Genomic DNA, 22,057 nt, shown 5'->3' on the forward strand with positions numbered 1-22,057 from the left:
AATTTTCTAAAACATCTTACATTGGCTTTTTTCAAGCTCTTCTCTTCCTGGTACAGCCATTGAACAGTCAGCTAATGAGTCAGTGTTCTTTTTCGCACTGGTTCTCTAAGCATTCAAAAACAGGTTATTTGTTCAATGTGTGAGATAGCTCATGAATTAAAATAATAATTTTTTTAAGTTAATAAAAAGGAAAGAAATGTTTCAATCAGGGCAAATTTTTCAATTTGTGTGTTATCAACTTGTAATTCCATTGCAAATGTTAGTGTATCTAGTATTTCCCTAATTTACAATTTCCTGTGATCTTCTTGTTGCATAGGAGTCAGTTCTCAAATGCTGAATTTCTCAGGCTGAATGAGATAATGTGATAAAGCAATCCAAATGTACCTGAAGGGTTTGCAGCCTACAGAGTAAATGGGAGGAGCCCCTCATTTATACGATCATCATGCAGCTGGCTTTGAAGCTAATGTGAAATTATTTCTGAGATTAGATTTTGGGTTTTGAATGCTCCAGGCTATCAATGTTGAAAATGCATCCTGTTTCTATTGCAGCTCTGTTTGGGATCATGGTTTTTTGTTTATTTTTGTTTTGTTTTTGAATAGACTACTTTTATTAATTGAAATTTTTAAGCTTAGTGTATTCCTTCTTGCTGCCCATTTCAAATCAATCTAAATGCATGCAGAGACAACTTCTGTGTTTTAAACTTCCCATATAAAAGCAACCTGCTTAATTCCAAAGATCTTCTTTCCTGTAGTGGAGAAAAATTAGCTGTGTTCTAAATGCCTTTGGGACCTATATCCGCTGCAAGAATGAGAATTTAGTTTAATTTGCCTTCAAATGAGACTGAAAATCATCAATGAAACTAAGCCTAATCATTGCAGTTGATTAAAGAATTCACAGCAAATGTGTTTAACACATGGTGAAACAGCTCATAATAAATAAAACAAGCCCTTAGTTGACAAAAGATGTTAGTACTGAGGTCTCTGACATGACTCAAGTCTTCATCTTGAACGCCTACTATGCAGGAAAGATTGTGTAAGAAATTAGAATTGCACAAAAGTTGTTCACAATACCAACAATTTTTGAGCGGTGGAGCTGTGGTGGGTGGCAGGGGGCTACTGCATTGCATCAAGCCTAATATTGTTCACTCCAGCATGAAGTCTCGCCTCCTGGTATTCACCAGTCCTGTCTTCTACAGCTCAACAGTCAGAGACCAGCCTATGCTAAATCTCTAATCTGAAAGCAAATTCAAAAAGGCACTACTAAGCCCAGAAGTATAAAATTGTTTCTCTTTACCAAAAAAATTCTGCTTTCAAAATAGCTTCCTACTAGAGCTGCCCACATTTAAATAAAATTATAGACTCAGTTTAGGAGACTGCATCCTTATTTTGATACCAAAAATAAATGATCCAATTTCCTAAACTTTGTTGCTTTCACTGAAACTAATTGATGCACATAGAGACTGCACTCTTCAAAAACTGCTTATTCTCTAATTGCTCAGTACAAGGTATAATCTGTAACTTAGCTTAGTGTGTTGAAAATCACAGTTTTAGGAAGTAAAGAAAAGGAAAGCTAAGCCTGGAATCGTTAGGGGTTTTCTTTGTGAACACTTGAAATTATTTTCACTGTTTTTTGATCAAAAAGTAGGCTTGAGCTTCCCAAAATGTTTATATTTATGACACTTCTGAAAGTCCAATTTCTAAACAGGTTTTGATAATTATATTGCACAAGTGTCAAAGAGTTCATTGAGTAAGGAGTCTGCAGGCCAAACCTTTCAAGAACAAGACTTTAAGGCACACCAAATTTATTGATTGACTTCAATGAATTCTTCTCTTGCAGATCCTATATATCCAGCCCTTTCCAGGTAGCTGTACTTCCATGGAAACTTCTTCCTTTATTGATGTTTATGGGTACATAGCCACTCCTCGAATTTGGAAACAGAAGTCCTCCTTGACTTGGCGTCTTGGCCCTACGTATTTGTTTGAAGAAGCCATCTCAGTGGAAACTGTGGAGGTGATTAATAAGCTTGGTCCACAGTACTGTAGCAATTTCCAAGCTATACAGCTTCAAGGTATGTGGTAATTGTCATATCCACCACCATTTGTGTGTCAGGGAAATGCTCCTTCTATTCTTTTAACCCACTGTTAGTATTCCAGCTGTGCCCAGAGCTTACTCTGAAAGCCTGGGACTCTGCATTACTCAATGTTGTTCAATATTGTAGTAAGATACCAAGCAGATCTTGTACCATAATATAAGTCTGGCAGAAGTAAAAGGTGGGAATCCTGCAGTAAAGAGAGCTGGAGGGTAAAGAGCCATAACATGTTCTTAAGGAGATGCAAGATTGTAGTTTCCATTGCACAACAGGAAAGCAGCAGCTCTGTAATTGAGGTATTCTGCATTTATGGTGCAACCAAAAAACATGACAGAAAAAGAAATATTGGCTTCAATTGCAGATGCCTGCAGTGCAGGAGAATGCACAGGGCAGACAGAGGTATGAGAATAAGTTAAATTTCATTTAATGAAGTGTTTTAACTAAAGTATACTGTTATCTTCAAAAACATTTAAGTTATTGATTTCGCTTTGTTCAACAAGTGTACCTCTGTACTAGAGCTTGAGATGAAATGGAATGATCATCTCCCATTTGAAAAGAATAGAATAATCCCACCTGGTGATGCTTCAGCCTAAAGCAAAGTGAAAAGACTGGCTGAAAGTACTCCTTCAGACTGTTGTCTATCTAGACACCAAAAAGCCACTACAAATCAAGCATGGGGTGGACTTGTTGAAAGAGTAATTGTATTAAAATGAAGTCCTAAAATAAAAATAATGCCATTAGAAGTCAGAAGAATTTGACTTTTTGAGTTGTTGAGTCCTTATGAAGTCTGAGGTTCTTGCTCTCCTGTGCCCACTGGTCTTCCCAGTGGAACTTTAGCACTAACCATGAATTGTGCCTATCTCACCCCAGAGATGTAAGTTGTGATTTCATCATTGTGAAATTATCTTTCTTATTCTGTTCCTAATCGCTGCTTCTCTTCTGGGGAGATAGAAACAAGGACAGGGGGCAGGAAAGGGAGGTGATACCTAGCATCTCTATATTCCATTAAAAAGACCCAATGAAACTTTCCTAATGGAAATTTCCACTTTAAAAAAAGTTTCAGCACAAAATCCCCAAATAATAAGGTTTTGAATTCTCTCATCACTGCTTTGTCCTATCTTACCAGTAGCCCATTCCTTCTCACTAACCAGCATCAGCTATGTGGACGCTCGGCCATAAGTTTGTGTCCTACTGAAAAGGAAATAGGTGGCATTTCCATCTCATTACTCTTCACTCTGACTATATGCTAATTATTTTTTCCTGTAAGGACTATGTCACCAGCATAAACAATTTTCCCAGTCAATAAAATTGTCAAAACTACAAGACTTTTTGTAAAAAGAGATATAGAGCAGGAACAGGTAATTCTTTAGAAAAAACATGTGAGAATTTCATATAATCGTTGAACTGATGACTGACAATTTTTAGAAGCTTCCCATATGCTGTGAGCTGGCAGCTCTGAACTTTTGCCTGTTTTTTCTTTCTCTGTTTTTTCTAGTACCCGTGAGAAAGCTCCTACTAACATGGAAGATGATGAATTCTTATCCTTATAGTTAATACAAAATCAAATTCCTGTTTAAAGATTGGCTTTTGCCAGCTATTTTTCAGCTGTCTCCATCCTGTCTCACATGCTGAGCATGCAAAGTTCCTTCAGAGATTTGTATTCTCGTTTTAGGTGAGGACCAGTACAGTGGTGATAATCCTACACTTCTGGTGTCAGAAGAGAAGATTTCTTTTGGAATCAATGCCAAATGCTCATCTTTCACTACTGTCCAAGACATAAAGACCTCCTACAACGAAGTGGATGGCCGGCTGATTGCCAAAGAGGTCATAGATTTCCATCATTTGTCTTAAACACATTTTTTCTTGTTTCTGACTGATTTCCTAGAGGAAAGATTGTGATTTTTGCTTTAGTTCCATACATTCTGTGATTTTTTAATTTATTTTTTTTTTTACCAGCTTCTCTCCCAATTCCTTGACTCCGTTCTATTTGTGCTTTTGATTTCATCTGTAGATAGGAACAGATTTGACAGTGTGAACACAATATTAGTAGCTTCCATTTATCCATGAGCCAGCAGTGTTCCCTTGTTGCCAGGAAGGCCAACGGGATGCTGGGCTGCAAAAAGAAGAGTGTGGTCAGTAGGTTGAGGGAGGTCATTCTCCCCCTCTACCATGCCTCCTACTGCATCCAGTTCCAGGCTTCTCAGTTCAAGAGAGACAGGGAACTACTGGGGAGAGTCCAGCAGAGGATGATAAAGATGATTGACAGATTAAAGCATCTCTTACTAGGAAAGGCTGAGAGAGCTGGACAAGAGAAGGTGGAGGGGAGACCTTTTTAATGTCTACAAGTATCTAAAGGGTGGATCCAAGGAAGATGAAGCTGGACTCTTCTCAGTAGTTCCCAGTGACAGCACAAGGGGCAATGGGCATAAAATGGAACATAGGAAGTTCCATTTAAACATAAGAATAAACTTCTTTACTGTGAAGGTGACAAGGCACTGGAACAGATTGCCCAGGGACGTTGTGGAGTCTGAAGATACAAAAAACCCACCTGGATGTAGTCCTGTCTGATGTGCTCTGGGTGATCCTGCTTTAGTGGAAGAGTTGGACTAGATGTTCTTTAAAAGCCCCTTCCAACTCTGATAATTCAGTGATTCCATGATTTCTTGAAACAAAACCAGAAGCCATATTTTTCAGGTCTAAAAATATTTTTTTTGCCATTTCTGAATACCTTCCTAATGACCTTTCACATGTTATTCTAGCATTCTTGACAATGTCAGGTGCACTGACATGTCAATAAATGATTTTGTGGTATATTTTAAGTGGATGAATATTTTTCCTAACAATCAGCTTTGAAGGAAAAACAAATGGTTCTCACAGTCTAAAAGTAATAAAATAATCTAAAGCATTAGAGTATCTGCTTAATATCTTTTGCCTTCACAGTACTACCATAGTTTTCCCTAGGATCAATCTTTTTTTATCTGTTTTAGGTTGGGATTAACTCTCGTGACAATTCAACTCCAATATTCCTGGCTAAGAATATTGCTGGACACCTCTCAGGCTCTTTGCGGACGATTGGGTCCATAGCTGCGGGACAACACGGTAAATGCGCTGTGCCTTAATGTTTCATTTTTTTTCTCTATCCTGTAACAGATTTAGTATATGTAATTTCCTGGTAGAGTAACTTTGCAATTTCCTAGGGGTAAGAGTGTTCCAGTCCTCTCCAGCAGCTACTAGCCTGAATTTCATTGGAGGCCCTTCCATTCTTCTGAGTCTCATTGCTATGGCCCATGATGACCACACCATGTATGCAGCTGTCAAAGTCCTGAACTCCATCCTGAAAAGTAGTCCCATGAGTGAAAAATTGATGAGGCACATTCATGGATACCAGGTAGATGGTTATAATCTTTCTCTCAGAGAACCTTTTCCCATAACCTATCAATGGCAATGAACAAAGCATATGCTGGCTGTTAGAACTCAGAGCTGGAACTTTGAGATCTTTGAGAGAGACATATAGGATAGTGCTCTAAATCCTGTGCCTGCAATATCTGGGAACCCGTACAACAATAAATCTGCTCATGGAAAGGTGAGGACAGATGTCTCTTGGTTAGATGTGATCTAATAGTAGAGAAAGGAAAACAGAAAGCAGGCTATACTTCGTAAATCTAGTGTAGAAGACTTTTCAGTTGTCCACCCTTCACCTTTTACCAACACACTTGATCCCTCACAGAAGAGACCACTTCTCAGGCAGGTATATTTCTTCCCTCTCATCCAGCCCTAGATTCCTACTTATAGACTGCTCAGTGTTGGCCTGATAATGAATTCCCATGGCTCAGTCTTCACTGTGTATTAGGAATTCTGCTGATATAACTAAGTGTAGTCTGTATTTCATTAATTAAGTCTATCTTAAATTCATCTTACAAATCTGAAAGCTATGCAGATTGAAGAGCTTGGTTGTGTTAGGGCTTTAGGAGAGCCAGGGCAAATTTTAAGCTCTATATACCTAATATTGGATCTGTTAAGGCTCAAGTGGGAAATTACAGTTCAGTATCATTCTACAACTCCCTGAAAGGAGGTTGTAGCCAGGTGGGGGTCAGTCTCTTTTTCCAGGCAACTCTCAGCAAGACAAGAGGGCATGATCTCAAGTTGTGCCAAGGGAGGTTTAGGTTGGATATTAGAAAGAATTTCTTTACCAAGAGGGTGATCAGACACTGGAATGGACTGCCCCGGGAAGTAGTGGATTCTCTGTTCCTGGAGATATTTAAAAAGAGACTGGATGTGGCACTCAGTGCCATGGTGTGGTAACTGCAGCAGTAGTGGATCAAGGGTTGGCCTGATGATCTCAGAGCTCCCTTCCAACCCAGCCAACTCTATGATTTACTGCATAGGCTAAGCAATGTCTTGTGGAACAGAGAAGACTCATTTGGAATCATCTCTGCTGAAGAGACTCATAACATCAGGAGTTCCTGAATGATTTATTATAAATTTCCCAGTTTCCCCACCTGTGAATTGTTCATAAACTGATCCGATCCTGATTCGTATTAATATATTTGTCATAATTAGAAATTTCTTGCCCAATCTATTCTTATAAATGAATGCCAGATTTTAGATTGTGTATGATTTGTTCCTTTTGACTTTTTGCTGTATAGTGTTCTCTCCATGTGACTGATCATCATGTTGCAATGGAGCATTTGTGGTCTTTGTATGTATGTCTGAAGCTTTTTTTTCAAACAGCCAACTAACAAAATTTGTGCCTGTGTACATATTTTCAATTGAATGCTTATTCTTTTCAAGATGTATTTTTTTTCTGAACATTTTTATTATATCAGGTATCCCATTATATATATAGTTGTCAAACTCCTTCAAAAACTTACTCTTTCACTTACTGCACAAAATTTTATGCCAAGGCTTAAATCTCCACTTACTTCCTGATGCTTGTGAAAAATGGATGCATGCCTGATTATGTGACTAAAGCAAATTAATTAAACTGTCTTGCATTAAATAACAGTGTGAAACGTTAGTTTATAAATACAGATATAGAATCAGCAGACACTCATTAAGTCTTTTTTTTTCAGTTGCTGGCCTATCTACTGAAGAGGAAGACACATTTGTTAAACAACAGGATTTTACAGCTGATGTTCTCCCTAGCAGGAACAGCTGAGCTTGGCTTTGAGTCTTCAGTCATTAAGAATTATAGTGTGTTCCAGTATGTTCTCTGCAACTTTGAGGTAAAAGTGTTGATTTTACTTTGTGGGTTTGGCTAATTAAAGATGGCTTTATAAGATGAAGTTTTGCTTGTTCATAGCAACTCTAGAATCCAATATTTGGGATGAGGTGGTATATTCCACACTGTGGCTTACCCGGAGAGGTGGTAAGTCCATGAATAACTTGTCTTCAGTCACCATGGCTCCCCACTGTGCCCCAGGGTTCATGCAGACCCTGAGGGACAGACAGCTCCTCAAGGCTAGCTGAGGAGCTGCAAATCCTCACACTGGCAGGGATTTTCCAGTGCCTGCAGATTGTAATTGAAGAAATGACTGAATTTATAATGTTAACCTCCCTGAATTATTTATAACTGCTTCTCTGCCACAGGTTACTGTCAGCTCAGATCAGTGAAGCAGTAAAACCTCTGCTTTTCTTTGTCTTTCAGCTTTGGATGAAAGCACCTGAAAATCTTGACCTTGCTCTTTTTTCACATCTTGTGGAGATCTTGCAGTCTTCCAGGTACACAGGCTAGCATTTAAATCAGAAACATGCAGGTGTTTGCTGATTGTGGATGGTAATGAGACTTGGACACCAGAGTGAAAAGAGTAGACATGTTTTACTCATAATAGCTAAGTAATACAACCAAAAAGAAAAATACAGAGCAAAGTACCTAGAGCAGACAGATAGAAAATATACAGGGTAATTCATCAAGTCATTACTGCATAAGAAAAAGGATAATGATCAAGAAAGATAAATCACCACTTGCATACGTTACCATCATCCAGATCCACAGTCACTGGGGAGCCCTGGTTGCAGTGAGGGTTTGGAGAACCCTTCCCAGCAAGTGAGAAAATCCTATGCAGTGCATCCACCCATAGGTGGGGCATCCAAAGTTGCTGCAAGAGGATTAAACCTTATATATTAAAAAAACCAACAAGTCAGGATGACTTTGCAGATCACCTTATGCAGAAACAACTGGTTTATCTCCTGACCACCCATGACCAGGACTGGGCCAGAATCCAGGGCATGGTTGGCAGGATTTCTTTAACATACTCTCATAGAAACATGATTTATTTTTTATAAATAATATTTTTAATTATTAGTACAAGGATGTAATTTCAATTACTTTTGCTATTTCCATACAAGACAGCTCTGGCTTAGGGCCGTTGTCCAAGCCTTAGCGCTACAGCGGGACAAGCTCATCTGTACCTTGACATGGGAACTGTGAGATGGATATAAAGCATCCAATCCTACTTGTAAACACTGGACTTTAAAAGTGAATCATTCCTGTATTGCTTTTTCAAGGCTGGAGGTGGTGATTTAATCAGCCCCTGACTGACTTCTTGACAGCCCCTGATGACTGTGGGCCAGACTGGGATAAGCTGTTGGCCTGGTTCACATGGAATGATTATTGTAAGATGGTAGTTCAAATGTCTGCTGGGGAGGGGAAATCTGAATGTCTGAATTAAATATGAAGTAATAAAAATATTGTAAGTGAAGTTGTGTTTAACACCAGAACACAACCTAGGAAGGTTTTATTATAATTATACCTTTTTAATCAGCAGCTACACCAGAGCTAAATGTATCTAAAAAGACATTGCACGGCACTGGGCTGAGTAAACCAGAAAGCTCTATGCAGAGCTGTCTGGTGTCACTTACTGAGTTTTACAAGAGTAGCATTTATTACTACCAACACACTTCTTGAAAATTCAATAATGTTTTGTTTGAACCAGTTGAAATGCAGCAATTTCAGGGGCAGAGGGCAGATGAGAAGGGTGGAGAACACATAAAGAGGTCTTTAGGTCTCCCTTGCTGACAAAAGTTGCCAAGGAAATATTAGAAGTCAAAGGTGCAAAGTATCAGTGCAACCTGAGATTCCTTTGGCCTGAAACTCAGCAAATTTGGTTCTTTCCAGTAAAAGCTTTAAATATTCCCTGTGTTTTTTTACAGAGGTGGATGTCAGAATGCTGCAGTTGCCTACCAGGTACAAATGGTACCCAAGCTCATATTCCTCTTCAATGACCCTGAAATCAGTAACTCCAGGATCACTATGGCCTGCACTATTCTCTCCCATCTGTTGCAAGGATACTTTAACACACGGGATGTTCTCAGGTAACCTTCAAGTCTATAGCTTTTTCTCAGTTTGTAGTTGAACTGTACTCCTGCCTGTGTTGTGGAGAGCTCTACAGAAGAATTTTCCTCAGTTCATCTTTGGTAGGAGCTGCCAGACCTTGGCAGCTGCAGGTTTCCCACTGACAAAACATTCTTGCATGCCCTCAAAACAGAATTCAGTCCAATCTCAGGCTCTTGCTAGTCTAGTTGCATCAGCCTGTAGCCTACAAACTAAGGTGCACACAATGCTGTCTACAGAAAAATGTACTTTACAGATGACAGTCCTGGATTTAAAGCTCTTTGTCAAAAAGAAACAGAGTTGCATGTTGAACTTGAGGTTTCTGCAGTCAGCCCTTTGCCCTGTTGAAGAGCATGAACACCTCAAGTAATTACTGTTGAGTCAGCTAACACTTAAACTTAGCTTGCCAGGTGCTTTGTGGAATTACATACATGTAAGTCTCTATCCTGGGCTTGTATTGGTTGGCATATTCTTTTTTCATACAGGTGTGAGTAGTGAATTTAGTACGCTAAATCATCAATGTGATAAGGAGTACAAATGATCATTTTTCTTAAAAATTATTTATTATTCCATGGCAATTTGATTGGTTGTCAGGCCTATGAGTGAATAGTCAAGTGCATAAAGACAGTCCCTATCCTTCCAACTCCAGGAGAGTAGAGAGGCTATTAAGCAGACTCTAAGCAGCAGTGAAAGATTCTGGGTTTTTTGTGGGTCCTAGACTTTTGGCACATCTGATGGAAACTTGTGCAGAAAGTATGTTCCTGCAGAAAAATGCTATTTGGTCCCTTAATACCCTTCTTATGGGGAGGAGGAAGTTATGCACTTTCACAGTCACATTAATCTACCTTAGAACCAGGTGATGTGTTAAACCAAACTACAGGTGAAAAGAGATAGCCAGTCCTCCTCACTGAGGAGCTGCTGAGGTTTCTTTGCTTACCTCTATGAATCTGAAAAGCAAGTGGTGAGAACAGTGATATCAGAATACCACAGGGAGTTCAGAATATTTTGTGTGAACAGAGTGCTTAAGTTAGTATTGCTTTCCCCAGGGTGGTAGACCTTTAAAGCCAAAAAAGAAAACTGTTTCTCTAGTAGAATAGATATTAATTGCATTTGCAATTGTATTTTTGGATAGTTGTCCTTTTATTTGCTTCCTAGTTTATGAACTTTGCATTCCTATTTCAAGCCCAATTTCTGCAGCCATTAGAATTTCCAATGGTTATTGTTAACAATCATCCTTAATGAGCATTGAGATTTGCATATAATCCCAAAGTAATTAAATTAATGTATTTCTTCTGAGTAAAACTGGTTCCCTCTTTCTGTGTAAGGATTGGATTGTTCCTTGTTTACACATTGAAACCTTCTTCTGTGGATGAAAATCAGCTTGGCCTGGACGGTGTGGCTGATATGCCCAATGAAGGTGAGGACCTACATTTGGTGTGTTTCTGTGGAAAGCTAAAGGACTTCCCCTGCTTCCTCAGGGAGTGATGAACCCTAAATGCAACATAGTGATTCTGCCTCCAGTGGCAGGGACACAATTCAAATCTGGAAATTCATCTGGAAAGGGACAGGCTTCCTTGGGGTGACTTAAAATTGTGGGGAAAACTTAAGGTCTGATGTGAAGACTAGTAAAGTGACAGTTGCTATGTATTCTGGAAGACCTGACCTACAGGAAGATCCTCCTCCTGCTAAGGGAGTTCCCCTTCTGTCCCCTCTCTGCTTAAAATCCAGCAGTGCTTTGGCTGCATTGGACAGAGCCTACACAAGGTAGGATTTCACAGACAAACACAGAAAAATAAAATTTCATTTCATATCCTGGATTTTCTGTGATCACTTTGCTACAGTTACAGTTGTAACAAATAATGGTGGCAAATAATGGCTCTGCACCTTCTGAAGTATCTGTGTACTTACGTTGATTTTGTGTGTGAAAACATCCAGCCATGTGGCTCTTTCATTGTCATATTCAGTTGAGACTCTATTGATTGTTGCATCTCTAAATAATATAGAATCATAGAATTTTCAGGGTTGGAAGGGACCTTTAAGATCATCAAGTTCCAACCCCCTTGCCATGGGCAGGGACACCTCCCACTAGATCAGGTTGCTCAGAGCCCTGTCTAGCCTGGCCTTAAAAACTTCCAGGAATGGGGCTTTCCCCACCTCTCTGGGCAACCTGTTCCAGTGTCTCCTCACCCTCATGATGAAGAACTTCTTCCTGTCATCTAATCTGAATCTCCCCTCTTCAAGTTCGAATCCATTCCCCCTAGTCCTGTCACTACCTGACATCCTAAAAAGTCTCTCACCAACTTTCTTGTAGGCCCTTCAGATACTGGAAGGCTACAATAAGGTCTTCTGGGAGCCTTCTCCTCTCCAGACTGAATAACCCCAACTCTCTCAATCTGCCTCCATAGCAGAGGTGCTCCAGCGCTCTGATCATCCTCGTGGCCCTTCTCTGGACACATTCCAACACATCCATGTCTTTCTTGTAACAGAGGCTCCAGAACTGGATGCAGTACTCCAAATGGGGTCACACAAGAGCAGAGCAGAGGGGCAGAATCACCTCCCTTGTCCTGCTGCCCATGCTGCTCTTGATGCAGCCAAGGATCTGGTTGGCTTTTTGGGCTGCAAGTGTACACTGATGGCTCATGTTGAACTTCTCATCCCCCAGCACTCCAAAGTCCTTCTCCTCAGGGCTGCTCTCAAGCCAGTCCCTGCTCAGCCTATATCAGTGCTTGGGATTGCATTGGTCTTGTTGAACTTCATGAGGTTGGCATGGGCCCACCTCTCCAGCCTCTCAAGGTCCTCTGAATGGTATCCCTTCAAGGTCCCTCTGGATGGTATCCCTTCTCTCCTGAGTGTCAGCCACACCACACAAAAAATACTTCACTTAAAGTATTATCAGGGACTTGAAGAGCCTGCCCAGGGAAGGAGTTTAGTTGCCATCCTTGGAGGTACTTAAAAGTTGTGGAGATGTGATCTGTAGGGACATGGTTTAGTGGTTGACCTAGCAGTGCTAAGTTAGCTAAGTGCTAAGTTAGGATTTGGCCTTGATGATCTGAAGGTCTTTTACACTGGTCATTTCTGATGGTTGCAGGAATTCTTCTGCCTGAAGTCTGCATCTTTTTACTGTGCAAAAGACTGATATAAGTACTTCCATTAGGTTAATCTGGTGCAAGCAATGTTGTTCATCAAAGCAGTGGAACATGTGCTTTGTCTATTCATTACTCTTTCTTACTTTCTGTTATTTGTAGTCTTAAGTCAACCATCTGGAAAGACAATTTGGCTCCGGAACCAATTACTGAGGGTGCTGTTAGATGTTATGCACTCAGACAAGCTTCATCTGTGCTCTGAGTAAGTAGAAAAAGATAAGACATGAGTAAGTGACTCTGTGTTCTAGATCTCCTCTTTACTTGTCTGACCAGGACTAAACATACTGATAATATTTGAGTCTCAGCAAAACAATAAGAGCAGGATGGATGTAGAGTCCCTTTTTGTCAATGATTTACATGACATTCATGCCAATCAGAGCAGATCACACATCTGATCTCCATTTTGAAAAAAAGTATAATGTTTTCAGAAAATGAGTAACTCAGATATTGCTGTTTCTTCTGCAATGCAAGGGTTGAAGAAATTTCATCTGTCTTTGATAATCAGTTCAATCTAATGTGGGGTTACTTGCACCCCCTCTATCATAACCACAAACACGCAGTTACTATAGTTCTATCTTGTGTAACTGAAAGGCATAATTCATAGTGCTAGGTGCTGTACCTGCATTTTCACTAGCTAGAATACCCTGAGTTCAAAATTTAAAAGAAAAGTTTGAATTTTATAGTTTGAAAGCTTGTCTGTCATGTCCTTTACGTTAGTTATTGATATATAATCTCAGAAAGAGCTTCAAGTTAATAAGCTTTTTTGCCTAACAGTAATATAAGATTGGATTTAGTGGGAATTAAGTGGTTTGAACAGTGTGAACGAGTCTGTCATTAAGTCTTTGCAATTTTGTATTGTGTTAAATCTTTAATCAGATTTTTTCTATAGAAACTAATGTTTCTGAATCACCTAGAAATAATTTCAAATAAAATATCCTTTCCGTCTTTCACCATGTCTCATTTCATGCTCTTTTATTTCCATGTTTGTCCTAGAGAACAAGAAGAGACATTTTTGGCATTGGGGCCAGACTGGTTTCTGCTGTTCACACAAAGTTACTTGCACTCTAGCACAGTTGTGCTGGGAATCAGGCTACTTCTCTCCTTCCTCCACAACCATTCACTGCTGAACAAATTCAAGGAGGGGATAGTGGCTGGACGCTGGCTGAAAAACAGCCTTGTGGGGTTGAGTATTCTAATGGGTATGTGTTGGTTTAATCCTCAAAAAAAAATTCCTTGATCCAGCTCAGTGACAGGAGATCACTGAAGTAGGTGATACAAAAATTCCCACTGATCTCAGTACATCTAAATTGAGTTACTTTCTAAGGCAAGGTTGTTCCCAGTACTTCAGGTTTTCTGTGCTAAAGAGTGGAAAACATTGCTTCTCATTTGCATGATAGCTGGCATTTCTGATTAGCAGTTGAAGAGAAACGGACCTTTTTGTCTTGCATAAAACCAGGCTAGTTTTTAAGCCTGTGAGGTGTTCAGATGTCAGCTTGTGCCCTGAAACCTTCAGTTTTTTAGTATTTGTTCAGCTTGCTTTTTGATAACTAGACTTATGGTTCTGAGAATGGGAAGATAAAAGAAGAAAAAGAATTCGGGAAGAATCTCCTGTAAGAAAAGTGATAGTGGTGAAAAGATTTATTTGTTAGTCTGAAGAAGTTTCTGGAACTGTTGATACTGCAGCCTAGCAGAGTACTGAGTGGCCTGGGACACAGACAAATGAGGATGAAATTGGGTTGGCAATCCTTCTCTAACATGGCATTCATTTTTAAACATTTCCTCAGAGTATTTTCCTTTTTCTCTTCCTTTAAAGATAATTTAAAAACTCATCCTCCAGTGCCTGACAATGGCTCCTTCTTGATTTTTGGGTTTTCTGTGTTGCAAAGATGTCTGACTGATCATGTCCACATTCCTGAGATCTACTTGCTCGTGGCAGGGTTATTTCTGGCAACTCCACAATTAGAACCACCTGAAGCAGCCAAGGTATGAAAAAAATAACAGACAAGCATGAAGCTCATATTGTTTTACTACTTTGTATTTTGTGGTCTTTTCTGTGAGAGTATTGTAATGCAAGTTAAGGTTACATGGGTTTTGTGACAGTTAAAATTAGTCAGTCATACTTAAAAGCTTAAGTAAGTTAACTGTGATTTAAGGGAATTTGTGTTTGGAACAAACTCATTTATGCAGGTGTTGAATTTCACTTAACCAACACAATTTAAAAGGTAATTCAAGTTAGCTGTTTTGTATTGTCAGGATTCATTAAAATCTCAGAACTAGTGGATCTGAGTACTTTACCCCAGTATCCTGAGAATCCATAAGATGTTTTCCCTCTAGAAGTGACAAAGTTATCTTTCAGAAAAGGACAATCCATTAGTTCTATCCCGGTGAAGCACATTTCATAGGAGAGGGAGGAGCTGCTGAAAATTAAGATAGTTGGGGGGGTTTCTGATGTGGAGAAGGCAGACATACTTATTGGTGTATCATAAATAATTCCTGTGTCTTGAAATACATCTCCTCTTGTTGTAGAAAAATCTTGAGTCTATGTTGCAGTGGATTTTTCAGCACCATGTTACAGAGAACGTCCTCAAAACTGGGCTGTGTGCAGAGGCAGCTTCTTTATTGCTGGAAATGGTTAGAGTCACTGTGGACAGGGTAAGTGTTTTGTTGCAAGGAGAATAAATGTCAATAGCAGAAAAACCTGAGAGCTTCAGATGTCAGTGGCAGTCTTTACCTGTACCACTTAGCCTTCCTCTGCCTTTGCAGGGCAATATAAGCATAACGAAGAGCAGAGACTTCAAAGCATCAGCACTACTCTTGGCCTGGTTACATTCAGTAGCAGATGGTGTGATGGACTGTCACAGTCCGTAACTATTATTATTTTATATTTTGTTTGTGAGGAAATATTAACCACTGCATATATATGTCTGACGACTTGCCAAAGTAACCAGCTTCATGGATTAAACCAATTTCAATGGTTTATTTCAGGGAACACTGTGCTGAAAGGAATCTTAGGAAGGAGTTAATAGTGAGAGAAAATGCGAGGAAAACAGGTCTTTAAACTGAACTCCCCTGGGATAAAATTTTAAGAGAAGAAAAGGAAGAAAGGGAACAGATTATCATTCTTTTCACCCTCTGAAGGATTACTGCTGTCTCTCTCAAGTCACTGGTGCTGCTTCCTCTTGCTGCTTCCTTTGCTGCTACTCGCTGCTTTTTGCTTCTTTTCACTGCTGAGTTTTCTACTTTTTCCTCTGAATTTTTGTTGTCAAGAATCTCTTCTTCTCATCAATTATTGCCAGAGGTTGCAAATTGGTAACTTCAGGCCTTCTCTTTGGTATTCAAGTTTTCCCGGAGTTCTGTAGTTCCTGTATTTGATACCAATTTGCATTACCTGTCGGACAACTCTATCAGGAGCCATTCTGATTGGCATTTTATCTTCTTAGTCCTGTCAGAGGAGGGGGGTTTGTTGATGAGATTAGCTTTGATACATTTTAAGAACTGTAAAGAGAGAAAGGTGATGCCAGGCGTAGAGGGGGGGATATATGTTGATATAAAATAACTTTGATACATTTTAAAGAGCATAAACAGAGAAATGGTGACACCACCCCCTCATACTAGCTTGGATGTAATTTTGCTGATTCAAGAGGCATTTTTTAATTTTCAATGTACTGTGGTCTCCATGACATTACCTTGTCTCATGCTGGCTGAACACAGAGATAGATTTACCCATATGAGTTGACATTTTGTTCATTCTTGATGCTGAGGGTATGCCACTTTTCTGATTAGGTCTGCTAGCTGGGAGTTGGCTGCTTGTTCCTTACCTAACTTCTCTGTGGCCACATCATGTTTGCTTCATTGCTTAGGAATACCTGCAGAGGAGCAAAGATGAGCTTATATGAGTGAGAGGAATATTGCCTTAACCATACGCACATTTGTCTGTGTTCAGCACATTGCAGATACAGAAGCCTCCTGGGAGATTACGTATCCAGGGAACATTATCCAGTTTCTGTGCTTGATCTATCACAGTTATACTCAGGACCCCATGTGGCACTGTGCTGACTTCCTGAAAACTTTGGCTATGGTTGCTTTCCATTATGAACCACCCAAGGTATGTGCATCTGAGCCAGAACAAGTCCTTTAGATCAGAGATGGATTGCTAGAAGGAAAAATAAATTTTAAATGAATTAAAATGCATTGTTCTCTGCTCTCACAGGGAGGCTCTGAAGGCCTTTTGTCTCCTAATGGGACAGCCATTTCTGAAGGGAAAGACTGTGTTGATCCCTCCTCTCTCCCACTTCTGCCACACCCTGCCAAGAAACAAGTGTGGGATTTTGTGCAAGTCCTCCTGAAGGACAGTCTCCTCACCATCCCAGCAACCAAACAAGGGCATCCACTTGAGCTGCTTCTTGAGGTCTCTTGCAGTCTTCAGGCTCTGCTGCTACCTTGAACTGGGGGTGGAAAGACAGGAGGTATCCTGCTAGTGGCCTAGAGAAAAAGGTGCCAACAGTGAGAAAGAGATGAATTCAGTCAGCATTTTCAACAATCTAGGAGAAGACTGGGTTCACAGCTCTGAGAGAGCATTCACTTCTTCCTGGCAGATGAGGACAGCCCACTTAGTGGCATGGATTTTCTACCTTTTCAGCAAGGAAGAACAGTCTTTTCTGACTGCTTTGCATTCATGTAAACTAATTGTTGACCCCAGATACCAACAAAAAGTTTTTTTTTTCAGGCAACATTGAAGTAAGGCATAAATTTTTCCCTTTTCCTTAGTAATACCTGCTTGTCATTGGAGCGGATCTTAAATTTGTTGAGAACGGAAGGTTTCACATGGAGCATTACTGAATAATGATTTTTGAGACAGTAATTTATTTTCAGTTCTCATTTAAACTGAAAGCAACTGTCTCCACTTTTAGGACAGATTACTACAATTTGTAACATCCGAGACTGAATTACTGATTACAACCAATTAAAGCAGTGGAAAGAGTCAGAACAGTCTGATGAAAGTGAAATTGGAAGATTTAAGCTTCAGCTTCAGGTTGCCAATAGTCCAGGTGGTCTCAGATGTGAGTTAGTAAAACAAATAGTAATGAACAGAAGCTTGACTGCAATTGTCACTAGTTAAATCATCTTGCAGAGCAGAATTTCCCCCAAGAATTACACAATAACATCTCAAGGCTTAGTACAGTTTAAAACATAAAATAGCTCTTCTGACTATCTGAATGCCAAGCCTGCTAAATGGAGCTGAAATTCCATGAGGGCAAGGTCTCTTGGGAACCACCTGTGAAACTGGGCTCTGTCCTTGTGTGAACCTGAGAGTGGGGACCTGTGTAAGATTTCTTGTTTTCCCAGCTAAGGGTATGAGGCTCTGCCACCTCATCTACTACACAGTAACAGTCCTTACACACACTCGTGCTGAACTCTGGAAACAAGTGACATTACCTTTTCACAGAGGACTATATCTCTGCATTTACATGTTACTGTGGTTTAGTTGTCATGTATAACTTCTCTGCCTGGATTAGTTGTTTCACATGTCCACATCAAGGGCTAAAGTGTGCAAGGGCTAAAGTGTGCAAGGGAGGTGGAGTAGTTGTCCTTGCTAAGTTTGTTGGTTTTCACCTTCTGTTGCTAATATAGGCAAATTTTGGGTATTTTGAATTATCTCAGTTAGTGCTGAGTGTGTCTTGGAGTTTCTGCTTGCTAACTGAATTTGAATCTTTGGCAGACATAATTTGTCAAAGATCCAATGAAGTCAGAGGTCTTTGGATAAAGGCTGAAAGAGAATTTGAGTTTGATTTCCTGTCTGTTTTCTTCCTGCACTTACATGTATCTATGGTCACTATATAGGCTTCTCCAGAGGAGGCCACCAGTGAGCAGAGGAGACATTTTCAGACAAAACTTTTGCTGTCTTCTATGGATGTCTTCCAGGCTACCAGCCAAGGCAAGGGGAAAACAAGACCAAGAGGTGAGGGGTAAAAATCAGATCGTTAGTCAGCTGATGCCACTTAGGTGTAATTCCTGGAAAGGTTTCAAAGGAGTAGCTAGAAGGACAGCCCATGGTGTTAAACTGGGCTGTCCATTCACGCCTGCTGTAGGCCAGTTTGGGTAAAATATCACAGTTTTACCATTTTCTTAGAGAGCCTCTTCACTTTTTTTCTCTTAAGAATAGATTCTGAAAATAAATAGTGAATACTTAAAAAGAAATCTAGGCTTATCCTTGAATGCTTCTGGAAACAACCCTGGTAGCTCAGTTGTTGCTGCTCTCCTTTCTGAGTCATTAGCTGGATCAGTCTTTCCTGAGTGTTTTAGTGAGACTGGTTCTGTCCTTTGGATGAGGCTATCATCTGCAGTCTGATTAAGGGTTTTCTGCTATGTAGCGGGAGGAGCCATTCTTGCTCCTGAAGCTCGACGAGCTGCTGGTCTCTTCCAGGACTCCAGCCACCACACAGCGCTTCCAGGGTAGAAGTGTAGCGGGAAGAGCCTTTCTTGCTCCAGAGGCTCGACGAGCTGCTGGCCTCTCCATGCCTCACCCCAGAGTGAGCTGAGGTACCTTCTGTGGGTGTGTGTCCCACCTTTATTGGCCCCCTGGTCTTGCTCATGCCCAATAGGGGCCTGTCCTAATCAGGCACAGGTGGACTCACACCCACTCTTCGGCAACTCAAGGCACCTGGTTGACAATGTCTCTCTACACTGCTAGATGTAGAGATTTCTCAGGGATGCCCCAGCTCTGAGACATTATGGCATGAGGCTGTTCCTTCTCAGCTCTGGTAACCTTGCATCCCACATTTTTTTGCATCTCAACTTGTTTTGGCCTAAACAATCATCTTGTATCCCTATCAGGGAGCACTGATCCTCATGGCACTTCAGAAACAACTGCACCAGTATCCATGATGAATATTGTTTATTTTGCTCAGAAGCTGGTAGAGAAGCTGAATAGTGGAATGTTTGCTGCTGATCCCAAGGAAATTCTGCTCTTTACTGCCAAACAGATTATGGGGGTGAGTCACACGATTATTGGTTTTTTCCCTATTGTTGACAAAATGTTGAAATATGCTCCATTTCATGCTGAGGTCATGATAAGCACTTCTCAAGAAGATGGTTGTAATCCATTTGGTTGTTGTGATTATTACTATTTTATTGCATGAGTACATAATGGTTTCAAATGACAATCAGAGCTGGATGGTGCAGCATAAAGAAGGGATTGTTAGTTCTTCTGTTCTATGACTTGTTGGCTATGTACATGTTGCTGAGCAGGAACAAATTAATATCTTCCACAATTCTGGGGACTTGAACAGGTATACAAGAAAAATTAATTCGTGTCTAACAGGTAATTCAGGAGAATTTTTCTGGAATAAGTTTCAACAGCTTAAATAAAGTAAGAGGAGTGGGATCCCTGGGGAGAGCGTTCTTTGAACAAGTCAAGCATTCTGCTGTTTGTGTTTTCACAGGTCTTGGAAAGCACTGCTTCTCAAAAAGAAGTCGTACTTGGTGCCCTGTACAGCTGTCTAAACAGAGCCATCCTGTACTGCCTTTCCAGACCACAACAATCACTGATGGAAAAGCTTAATGTCCTGAACACTCTCAGTGTTCTGCAGGAGTACTGGGACATTATTTTTGCAACTTACAACTCAAATAATAATTTCATTGTCTGCTTAATGTACTGCCTTTGCCAACTGAATTTTAACAGGTACAAATGTTCATCTTTATTTGACATTTGTTTTCGTATCTGTTTTATTACCTATGATGGTGATGTAGAGGGAGAGATTTCAAAAAACATAGGCAGTATGCATTTTGGGGAATTGTGAGAAGCTGAGGCTGAGATGGAGTCAACAAGACTAAGGATTTTGGATACAATATATGTATTGTATCCAATTTAATCCAGTGGGCTCAGTGCTCTGGGGTTTTAAACACCACTCTGCTTTAAACAGGGCAAACCTGCTCTGGTTTGGAATCCATTGATGTGTCTGAGTAAACACACTTGGGTAAAGATGGTTTACCTTATAAACTTAAAGAGAAAAACAGAAAGCAGAAACATAAATGTTTTGATGCAGTTTTTTGTAACTTCATTTGGAGACGAGGAAGGTTATTTATGTGCTCAGTATTCTAGAGGCAATGGGTTGTCTTTCAGAAAAAGAAGTGGAAGGAATAAACTGTTCTACAATCAGAAGGCTGTTTTTAATTAAATACTAGTGAACAGAATATTTCCTGCCACTTCTCTTGCTCAAAGGCAGGCTAGTCCATGTATTTGTGGTGTAATAACCAATGCACAGTGGATGGTCATAACATTACACCTAATTCTATGTTTTGTTTTGTTTTGTTTTCATTTGTAATTTTGAACAATGTGTTTCAATTCAGAGACACAGACAAAATTGCATGTTTATCTAAGCAGAACCCTTACATTTTATTAAACAAAACATCTGTGTCTGTATCTAGTTTACTCATCCAGCATTTAGATCAACTTACTCACTTTCGAGTAGTAATTGCAGTTAGCAAGCCTGAACTGATTTCAGTAGAGCTGGCTCCCAAGATCATCATTAAAATGAGAATCTGCAAAACTTCTTGGGATGTGGCCTAGAATCACTCCACAAGCATGCAGGTGGCCATTAACAGAGATATTTGCATGGGCTAGTTTAGGATGATGGCTTTTCTGATGTAGCAGCTATTCTTCTGTGGGTACATTTAAAACGTACTTAAAACTTCATGGATGTTATGAATCTTTCTGTTGTGGTTACTATTACTTGGGTCTGAGCTGCAAAATCCTGGTCATACTGAAGCTGAGAGTTTTGCCATTGACTTGAGTAGGACTGGGATATCCCTGCCCACTCTGTTAGCAATTCTTACAGGTAATGTCCTGGAGGGACACTTACTGGGGAGGTAAACTGGGGATATTTTGTTACTATAAATATTTATTCACCATAGTGTTTGCTGTTTCAGTGGAAACCTTCTTTGCTTCTTAGATGGTCTGAACTGAAGCCATTAATACCGTTTCACATGATAAACAAATTGTACTCCTTGAGGTCTTTTCTTGACTGTTCTTATTCCAGTCAGATAATAATTTTCAGGCCAAAACTGTTGAGATGGGTTAAGGATTGCTTGTATGAAACAAGAGCAAAAAGATTTTTTTAAAATAAATTTCAGAAGGGTTTGAGTAATCCACAGCCAAATATAGCAGATCCAGGAAATCAGAATTGTGGTATTTAAAAGAAAATCAGAAATAAAAATGTCACCTTTGCCTACCCAAGACATAGGACTCTCCCATCTGTCAGTGCCTCGTTGCAATTGAAAGAATGTGGTTTCCTACTGGTTGCTATTTATAATTTATATCTTATTGATGGCACTCCTGTGATCCTGTTTAGATCCCTTAATTAAGCCAGTTGCATTATTTGTAAGTATTACGGCTGTGCTGAAATTCCTGGTGTCTTACTAACTGGTAAATTATCTGACACATACTCCAATCAACCCACAAAGAAGTACTGCTCTTTTTGGCCATGAAGATAT

At 39.9% G+C, this 22,057-nt stretch overlaps 1 protein-coding gene across 1 annotated transcript in view; it reads left to right on the plus strand.

Moving 5' to 3' along the window:
- The window catches only part of WDFY4 (WDFY family member 4), a 132,534-nt gene that overhangs the window by 30,639 nt on the left and 79,838 nt on the right, over positions 1–22,057 (plus strand). Inside the window, exons 20-36 of the mRNA XM_030453090.1 lie at positions 1,837–2,068; positions 3,762–3,913; positions 5,077–5,188; positions 5,287–5,477; positions 7,162–7,314; positions 7,737–7,810; positions 9,242–9,403; positions 10,748–10,839; positions 12,668–12,767; positions 13,559–13,764; positions 14,379–14,548; positions 15,092–15,217; positions 16,509–16,670; positions 16,776–16,973; positions 18,407–18,524; positions 19,400–19,557; positions 20,008–20,246. Of these exons, the coding sequence (XP_030308950.1) occupies positions 1,837–2,068; positions 3,762–3,913; positions 5,077–5,188; positions 5,287–5,477; positions 7,162–7,314; positions 7,737–7,810; positions 9,242–9,403; positions 10,748–10,839; positions 12,668–12,767; positions 13,559–13,764; positions 14,379–14,548; positions 15,092–15,217; positions 16,509–16,670; positions 16,776–16,973; positions 18,407–18,524; positions 19,400–19,557; positions 20,008–20,246 (2,645 nt within the window). The remainder of the gene's footprint in view (positions 1–1,836; positions 2,069–3,761; positions 3,914–5,076; positions 5,189–5,286; positions 5,478–7,161; positions 7,315–7,736; positions 7,811–9,241; positions 9,404–10,747; positions 10,840–12,667; positions 12,768–13,558; positions 13,765–14,378; positions 14,549–15,091; positions 15,218–16,508; positions 16,671–16,775; positions 16,974–18,406; positions 18,525–19,399; positions 19,558–20,007; positions 20,247–22,057) is intronic.

This window comes from Calypte anna, chromosome 6 (assembly GCF_003957555.1).
Source record: "Calypte anna isolate BGI_N300 chromosome 6, bCalAnn1_v1.p, whole genome shotgun sequence".
Classification (NCBI taxonomy): domain Eukaryota; kingdom Metazoa; phylum Chordata; class Aves; order Apodiformes; family Trochilidae; genus Calypte; species Calypte anna.